Below are 9,484 nucleotides of genomic sequence, written 5' to 3' on the forward strand. Positions count from 1 at the left end.
GCGGCGATTTCAGTCCTAGGGATATGTACCAAAGAGAATTAAAAACTAGTACTAAAATATTTGTTTACAAATGTTCACATCAGCACTATTCATAATAGCCAAAGGTTGAAAATAATCAAATGTCCACCAATGGATAAATGGATAAGCAAACTGTGGTGTACACACAATGAATTCTTATTCAGACCTAGGAGGGAATGAAGTACTAATATATGCTACAACACAGATGAACCCTAAAAAATGCTATGCTAAGTTAAAGAAGCCAGACACAAATGTGCGCATGATTCTATTTACATGAAAAATCTTCAACAGGTAAACCCACAGACACAGAAAGCAAAGTGGTAGTTGCTAGCAGCTGGAGGAGGAGGGAACCAAGGTTATCTGTTTAACAGACACAGGGTTTTACTCTGCAATGATAAAAATGTTTTAGAACTAGATAGAAGTGGTGGTTGCATAACTTTGTTATGCCACTAAACTGTCTGCTTTAAAATGCTTAATTTTTGTTAAGTGCGTTTCAATTCAATTTCAAAATTACTTATAGGTTCTTTATATGTAGCACCATAAGAACCCAAAAAGTTTTCAATTGTTATTTCATCTATCCTTCAAAACACCTGCTGAGATTCATGTACTATGACAGGGTTAGTCCCACAATCAGGCACAGAATTTATGATCACTTAAACAAATGCTTGCTACCTAAAAATCCATAGTTGCAGTTGTAGGAGTTCAGATGCTGTTTGAACAAACGAGCATACAAATGTCTCCAAAGTTTTTGTACCTTTTCTACCAGGTCAAAAAGCAGTATTATAAATTCTATACTCCCTCCCTCCCTCCCTTTTTCTCTCTCTCACCTAAGACACAAAAGAACCTTTAAAAGTAAACTTTTAGTAATTCTGTAGCTTTTCCAAATTAAAGTTTTCAAAAGGATGCTAACCAATTAAATAAGATGCCTAATTTTGATTTTCATGGGACTGTACTGAGAAATGAATATAAAGAATGTCCTTTATCACTGAATGTTTAACATTTTATCATGGGACCCCTCTCTAGTTGCTATATTAGAGGAAATTCACTTACTTTTCCATAACCAGTAGCCTCTAACAAATAAATATCCTCTCATCACAGTTTAATACTTTATTTCTAAAAATGATATATTTTTGCTTTAAAACAATGCTGTCCCCCTCTGGTCACTTTCCAGCTCCTTGTCTGTGTCCTATCATTTTCACTTCCTCTCTTCCCTGTGCTATCTAACTAGGAAATCCGAGGTGCCTGCCAGCGAAACTGAAAGTTAAATGACAGTGCCTGGAAGAGAGGAAGTGAAGACACAGGACACATCCAAGGGACTGGAATGGGACAACAGTGGGACAAACACTGTTTTTAACCAAAGCTGCCTCCTCACTGGACCTTGTCACTTCTGCGTCCCAGTTCCTGTCATTTCTGGGATTCGCCTGTGACACCTCCATTCAATCATACTTCAAGACCCATTCTTTCCTCTGTCATCAGCTCTCTAAACACCCTGGTTTGCTTCAGCAAATCCTCAGGGTCATGCATTAGTTTTAAATCATAGGAATGCACCAGTGTTGCAATAAATACTGATAAAGATATCAAACTGCTGCTTCCAGTTCGAAAGCTAAGTAAGTTCTGTCAAAATATAAAGTTGAAAACAGGCCGGCGCCGTGGCTCAATAGGCTAATCCTCCACCTTGCGGCGCCGGCACACCGGGTTCTAGTCCCGGTCGGGGCGCCGGATTCTGTCCCGGTTGCCCCTCTTCCAGGCCAGTTCTCTGCTATGGCCAGGGAGTGCAGTGGAGGATGGCCCAGGTGCTTGGGCCCTGCACCCCATGGGAGACCAGGAAAAGCACCTGGATCCTGGCTCCTGCCATCGGATCAGCGCGGTGCGCCGGCTGCAGCGGCGGCCATTGGAGGGTGAACCAACGGCAAAGGAAGACCTTTCTCTCTCTGTCTCTCTCTCTCACTGTCCACTCTGCCTGTCAAAAATAAAAAAAAAAAAAAAAAAAAAAGTTGAAAACAGAGAGGAACAACTTTCTTAGTCTCCAGCAGTCTATCTGAAATATGCAAAGAACAATTTAACACTGTAACTTTGTCTATCAAGTACACCTTTTTTTTTTTTTTTTTTTTTTTTTTTTTTTTTTTTTTTGACAGGCAGAGTGGACAGTGAGAGAGAGAGACAGAGAGAAAGGTCTTCCTTTGCCGTTGGTTCACCCTCCAATGGCCACCGCGGCCGGCGCACCGCACTGATCCGATGGCAGGAGTCAGGTACTTCTCCTGGTCTCCCATGGGGTGCAGGGCCCAAGGACTTGGGCCATCCTCCACTGCACTCCCGGGCCACAGCAGAGAGCTGGCCTGGAAGAGGGGCAACCGGGACAGAATCCGGCGCCCCGACCGGGACTAGAACCCGGTGTGCCGGCGCCGCTAGGCGGAGGATTAGCCTAGTGAGCCGCGGTGCCGGCCACCTCTCTTTCTTTTTACATGCAATGGGCCCTACTCTTCAAACTGAAAATTGTTAGAAAAACTAAAATCATATTCTTACAAGATACTGAATGCAACAGGTAATAATTTTAATAATTATTCAACAAGTGCTAATTACATATAATGAAAAATTGGTGTAAAACTTTCTGTTCGATTCTGCTACATTAGAACTTTAAAAAGTATGCCTAATGTGAATCTGAGTAATAATTTTATAATAAATACAAAATTGTCCTCTAATTTGTAATATTGCTATCTTCTTATAATTAATATATAACAATTTTACTTGGGAAAAAAATGAAGTCATCTGAGGTGGAGACAGGATACAGATCTGGTTCAACACAAAGACAGCAGTCAGCATGTTGTAAATGGGGTTAGTCCAGTTCAGACAATATTTACTTAAAAACGCAGCCACATCTAACATCTCCACGTGTCAGGCTTCTTCCAACATCAATACTGAGGACCCACCTGAGGATCCTTTGCAAAGTGAAAAACCACCAAGCAGCAGAAAAACTCAACTGCTACGTAAGCCCACTCACTAGCTCCACTGGCTCTTGATTTTTTACAAGCCATCCTATAAACCTCAGTTCTAGGTTCTTTAGTCACAGCACATCTAAAACAGCAAACCAGGGAAGCACATGAGAAGGAGGCAAAAAATTAGCTTCTCCATAGCAATAAGAATTGACAGCAATAAGGAAGGAAAATAACAAAAACAAAAAGGAGACCTGCAAATTTCTAATAATACAGAACCCCAAGTAAACCATACAAGCAGTACTGAACTATATTAAAACAGAAAACCATTTTTATTTTTTTTTTGGTGAAGAGAGTGATTTTCCATCTTCTGGTTCACACCTCAAATGGCCACACTGGTCTCCACCTCGGGCCCAGGTCAGGAGTTGGGAACTCAGTCCAGTTCTTCCACATCGGTAGCAGGAACCCAATTACTTCAGTCATCACCACTGTCTCCCAGGGTCTGCCTTAGCAGGAAGCTAGAGCAGGAGGAACAGGGACTGGGACCGGGACCGGGGCCGGGACCGGGGCTCAAACCCAGGTACTCTGAAGTGGGAGGCAAGCATCTTCATTAGAGTCTTACCTACCAGGCCAAAACACTTGCCCCAGAACCTAGCTAATCTGTCCTCATTTTCTGTTCTTTTTAATGGTCACATAAACATAATATTGATTTTCATAATGTTGATTTTCATAGGCCTTATTTTTAAAAATGTCATTTGAATGGTTTTCCCAATAATACACATATTTTGGAGAATTTGAAAATAAAAAAAGTAAAGAAAATTAAAATTGCCTATAACCACCACCCAGATATAATCACAATTCTATCTTGGTATATTTTTTAAAAACACGTTATAAATATGTATCATCTTGTAACTTTTTCTTAACTAGGTATTATTTATAAACATTTTTCTAACTCAAAATGATTGTTTGTAAGGTCTAGATACAAAGAAATTTTTTCTATGAAAAGCTTACCAATTATCAAGAAAAATATTTAAAAGTTATGGCTTTAAAACTAAATTATAGGGGCCGGCAGCTGTGGCGCAGCGGGTTAACGCCCTGGCATCCCATATGGGCGCCGGGTCTAGTCCCTGCTGCTCCACTTCCGATCCAGCTCTCTGCTGTGGCCTGGGATAGCAGGAGCAGATGGCCCAGGTCCTTGGGCCCCTGCACCTGCGTGGGAGAAAGGGAAGAGGCTCCTGGCTCCTGGCTTCAGATTGGCATAGCTCCAAGTGTTGCGGCCATCAGGGGAGTGAACCAGCAGATGGAAGACCTCTCTCTGTCCCTACCTCTCTCTGTAACTCTGCCTGTCAAATAAATAAAATAAATCTTAAAAAAAAAAAAAAAAAAAAAACTAAATTATAGGGGTTGGTGCTGTGGTGCAGCGGATTAAAGCCCCGTTCTGCAGCGCCGGCATTCCATATGGGCGCCAGTTCCAGTGCTGGCTGCTACACTTCCAATCTAGCTCTCTGCTGTGGCCTGGGAAAGCAGTGGAGGATGGCCCGAGTCCTTGGGCCCCTTCACCCATGTAGGAGACCCGGAAGAAGCTCCTGGCTTCGGATCATTGTACCTCCAGCCGTTGCAGCCATTTGGGGAGTGAACCAGCAGATGGAAGCTCTCTCTCTGCCTTTCAAATAAATCAATCTTTTAAAAAAATGAAATTATATTCCTAAAGTTGTACTTATGAAATTTGTACTTATTGAATAAATGGCTTCTTTGGGGAAAAAAAAAAACCCTAAATTACCTGGGGCCAGTACTATGGTGCAGGGGTTAAGCCACCTGCTCCCTGCTAATGCATCTAGGAAAGCAGAGGAAGATGGCCCAAGTGCTTGGGCCCCTGCACCCACATAGGAGACCCGGAAGAAGCTTCTTTCTGGCCATGGACCAGCCCAGCCCTGGCCACTGTGACTGTTTGGGAAGTGAACCAGTAGATGGAAGATCTCTCTCTCTTTTGATGTAACTCTGCCTTTCAAATAAATAAATCTTTAAAAAAAAACTGTATTATCAGGGCCAGTACTGTGATACAGTAGGTTAAACTGCCGCTTGCAACGCTGGCATCCCATACAAGCACCAGTTTGAATCCTGGCTGCTCCACTTCTGATCCAACTCCCTGTTAATGCACCTGGGAAACAGCAGAAGATGACCCAAGTGCTTGGGTTCCTGTCACCCACATGGGAGACCTGGATGGAGTTTCAGACTCCTGGCTTCAGCCTAGCTGTGTGGTCATTTGGGGGAGTGAACCAGCAGATGGAAGGTCTCTCTCTGTTTCCTTCTCTCTCTATATAACTCTGCCTTTCAAATAAACAAATCTTTAAAAAAAATGAGATAAAAACATTACCAAATGCAATATGTAAATCTAATGAACGAATGAGACATTTGAAGAATCTAATCTCTCAACAAATTTTGGAAACTGAAAATTCTAAGTGGTTTCTGATGCCAGCAATGAAATCTTTAAATTATGATAATTCCAGATTATTGCTACTTTTGAAGCAGAGGCGGGGGGGGGGGGGAGGTCTTCCACATGCTGGTTCACTCCCCAGATGGCTGCCAACTACCAGAGCTGTGCCGATCTGAAGCCAGGAGCCAGGAGCTTCTTCCACGTCTCCCATGAAGGTGCAGGAGCTCAAGGACTTGGGCCAACTTCTTCTGCCTTCCCAGGCCATAGCAGAGAGCTGGATAGGAAGTGAAACAGCCAGGACCCAAACCTGTGCCCGTATGGGATGTCGTTAGGGCAGGCAGCGACTTTACCCACTATGCCACAGCGCTGGCCCCTATTGTTACTAAACTATAACCATACTAGTAAAGCTGCACCCATTAACAACTCATTAGTCATTCTGCTCTTCATTTATTTAGCATTCACTGATAGGTATCATTCTAGGGTACACTGTGATCTAACTTGAAAAAAGATTGTCACCACCTCTATATCTCCAGCCCCTGGCATAACATGGGAGTTCAAGATGGCTTGTGCTGAATGACTACATTTAGAACCCAATGTTTTGGGCCGGCGCCGTGGCTCACTAGGCTAATCCTCCACCTTGCGGCGCTGGCACACCGGGTTCTAGTCCCGGTCGGGGCACCGGATTCTGTCCCGGTTGACCCTCTTCCAGGCCAGTTCTCTGCTGTGGCCAGGGAGTGCAGTGGAGGATGGCCCAAGTGCTTGGGCCCTGCACCCCATGGGAGACCAGGATAAGTACCTGGCTCCTGCCTTCGGATAGGCGCAGTGCGCCGGCCGCAGCACGCCGGCTGTGGCGGCCATTGGAGGGTGAACCAACGGCAAAGGAAGACCTTTCTCTCCGTCTCTCTCTCACTGTCCACTCTGCCTGTCAAAAAAAAAAAAAAAAAAAAAAAAGAACCCAATGTTTTTCAGTCCTAACTAAAACACATGCTTATATAGAGAGGAAATAATTTATAGACTATTTTTGATGATGCCATTTTCATTCTATCTTCCATGCTGTTAGTCTTCATAACGTTAATGGCTGCATACTATTCCATTGCATTTATACATCTTAGAAAGCCAGTCTCTTCATATCATCTCTCAAGACTTATTTCGGTATTTTTATTGCAGAGCTAATGTGGCCCCAAACATATCCTGCCTTATACGTTTCACAGATTTCTCACTGGGAAAAGCAGGCTTAACTCCAGAAGAAGATAAACTTCTGAAATACAAGTTAACCTATTAACATTACTCCATTGGTAGAATTTTGAAACACACACACACACACACACCGCTAGAGCATACAGAACTCCATTTTGCCAAATCAACTACTTACAACTATTTAATTAAATCCTCTATCATGATATATGTCTGTCCAAAGTAAATCACCTTTCATGGGACTGCTTCACATGTTTTTAGGAAAGACATTTTTGGGGGCAAGCAGTAAAAATTCCCAAGCCAGACAGATTAGAACTTCAGTGCTTCTGGAAGCCAGCACACAGCTAACCTCCCTCAAGGGACACACGGGGTTTGTGTAATGTAAGCAATTTGGGGGCTCTGGAAGGTGCCCTGTTCCCCTTCCCTCCATGTACAGATTCTAAAAGTCCACCTGGCTACCTGTGAGCCTGGACCTCGGGCGGAGGGAGCTTCCTGCAAAGCCCACTGCATTGCTACGTTACACACGCAGGCAGACACACCTGGGATGAGCACTCTCCTGCTGCACCTCTGCAGGTGGCCCTTCCCGGAGGACTGCAGCCAGGGCCCCGGTTTCCTTTGTTTATGTGGGGGGAGGGGAGGGAAGGCGGAGAGGAGAAACAGTTAACTACACTACCATTTAACCGCAGTCCAAGTATGATTGCTGACAATTACCTCTACAGAGATTAGCAGATAACCTACAAAAGGTCATTTCGTTGTAAAGAAGAAGGGGTCCTTTGGGGCCAACCAGAAGACACGTCTAACACGCAATGTTTAAAAGAAATAGGTTATTCAAATGTATCTCGTGTCAAGTTTTTCATGAAGCCCAAGGAATGACACCTGTGTATGATTTTGTATTGTTTGCTTTACAGGCTTTTTCGTGCGCGCGCGCACACACACGAAACAGCGGCTCACCGGAGCTACACAGAGGACAACGACATTACTCAAAGCAGGAATTCTGTAGGTGTCACTTGGAACACAGAACCTCTGGGTTCCCAGAAGTTCCATGCAGACAGCCTCGGTGCCGCGACAAAGACCTCCGCAGACAGACATACAAAGGCACGCTTCTGTCAACGCCCCTGCAGCCAAGTTCACAGCTGGCACTTGTGGCACACTCGAGCCACTGCCGAGGCAGCTGTCACAGGCCAATCACACACGCCCCGGAGTGCCAGCGTGCCAGAGAGGCGGGCGAGCCGCCGGCCGCGCGCCAATCCCCCCCAAATAAAGGAGAAGCCCTGAATCTCCTCGCTGGGCAGCACAACGCCTGCACCGCCCAGAACACCCCCTGAAGAAAGTGAAAGGCTGAGATTCGGGAGCAATTAAACACCAGCTGACGGCAGCCCTGGGCATTTACGAGAAAGCAGCCACGCCGTTCACTCAGCACCCAAGTATCGGCGGCGAGGAGGGGGCGCCGGGCTTCGCCCCTACTGGAACAAGGGGCGAGGGGGAAACGCGGGGCCGCGGCACCTCGCTCCCCGCCAGCCAGCGCGCGCCGGCCGCCGCCAGCTCCGCTCCCAGGCCCCCTCCCACCCTGCCCAGCCGCCGCCTCCCTCCCCGGGCCCGGCTGCCTCCGCCTCTCCTACCTTCGCTTTGCCGGCCTCCAGCTTCTTCTGTCGCTCCTCGTCCTCCATGGCCTCTGCGGGAAGGCGGCGGAGCAGCGGGCGGGGTTTGGGGGAGACAGGAAAGGTCGGTTCAGGCGGAGGTGGGGCGGCGAGCTCCGCGGCCCAGCGAGCAGGCCCGGCGCGGCGCGGCCCCGCCCGGAGCGCGAGCAGCCTCCGCGCTCACTGGCGGCTCGTCCCGGGCCGCACGGCCAGCGCCGTCACCGCCGCCGCCATCTTCGTCTCCACGTAAACACTCGGCGGGCGTCGTGGGGGGGGGGGGGACGTCGGTCCGCGCAGCCGCCGCGCCGGGCAGGTGCGCCGCGGCCCCGCCCCCGCCCGCGCCGTCCTCCCGCGGCCCGGCGGCTCCCGGCGGCGGCGGGGCTGAGGCGGGAGCGGTGTCCAGGGCCGCCTGCCCGCCGGCCAGCCGTGCCGCCACGGTGCGCGGGACTCGGCGCTCCTCAAACTGAGCGGTTTTTCCAATCACGAAGCCATCAGATATGAAGGACCTCTGAGCAGCCACGGTGGCCAGCAGGCGGGAGAGACTTGCCGGACCCCGGCTTTTCAACCTAGGTGGACTCCTCCACGCCAGAAACCGGGAGAGCGGCGACTGCGGCGGTGACTTCCCTGGCCTCGCAGTCCCGCCCCCTGGCCCACGCCGGTTCCCGCCCAGGCTGCCTGGTCCTCCGAGGCCCACCTCGCACGCCTCCGCCTGCACACACACGGGTCCTGTCTTTGTTCGCCCCCCGCCCCGCCCCCGGGAGGGCTCCTGCTGAACCTGCACTCCCATCCAGCCTCTCTGGGGCCTCTGGCAGCGGTGCTCTCGGGGACCCAGCCCGGGCGCACCACCTGACACGACACACGTTACCTGTCCTGGGATTGGGGAAGGGTGGTCATCTTTGTGACTGCCCCTGGCATACCGAATCGCCCCGAATTAATGTCGGTTGCCGTTTTTCTCGAATTTCCTTGATGTCCTCTGCACGCGTTTTGTTGGCTTGTGCGCTTCTTAGGTCACCTGATATTCCTGGCTCCTTGGAGGCACGGACCCCCTCATGGATCCTGCTCACCGTGGCATTAATAAACGACTAGCACAGGGCTTTGCTCCGAATAAATACTGCTGTGTTGACTGGTCACGTCTATAAATTGATCATTACTCTTCCGTTTCTTCCACTCACCTGGCCCCGCAATCCTCCTCCTGCCCCCTTCACCACCCTCCCATTCGCCAACCCTCCGTTCCTAGAGTGAATAGAAATTATCCTGTCTTAGGTTGAATA

At 48.4% G+C, this 9,484-nt stretch overlaps 1 protein-coding gene across 8 annotated transcripts in view; it reads right to left on the reverse strand.

Annotated features, from left to right (window-relative positions):
• Positions 1 to 9,259, reverse strand: part of AKAP9 (A-kinase anchoring protein 9) — a 168,644-nt gene extending 159,385 nt beyond the window's left edge. For 4 of the 8 annotated variants that reach the window (XR_016222257.1, XM_089315002.1, XM_051852745.3 and 1 more), the window contains exon 1: positions 8,196 to 8,469. Coding sequence is in view for 7 of the 8 variants with exons in the window: in XM_089315002.1 (XP_089171128.1) it covers positions 8,196 to 8,243 (48 nt within the window). In the remaining variant the exon portion in view is untranslated. Of the gene's footprint in view, positions 1 to 8,195; positions 8,476 to 9,130 lie in introns of those variants that run through there. The other 4 variants (NM_001375381.1, NM_001082351.2, XM_089315001.1 and 1 more) reach the window with 3 other exon arrangements.
• Between the last annotated feature and the right edge of the window lie 225 nt (positions 9,260 to 9,484).

Source organism: Oryctolagus cuniculus, chromosome 16, assembly GCF_051225735.1.
Source record: "Oryctolagus cuniculus isolate XC-2025 breed Fujian yellow rabbit chromosome 16, ASM5122573v1, whole genome shotgun sequence".
NCBI classification, from domain to species: domain Eukaryota; kingdom Metazoa; phylum Chordata; class Mammalia; order Lagomorpha; family Leporidae; genus Oryctolagus; species Oryctolagus cuniculus.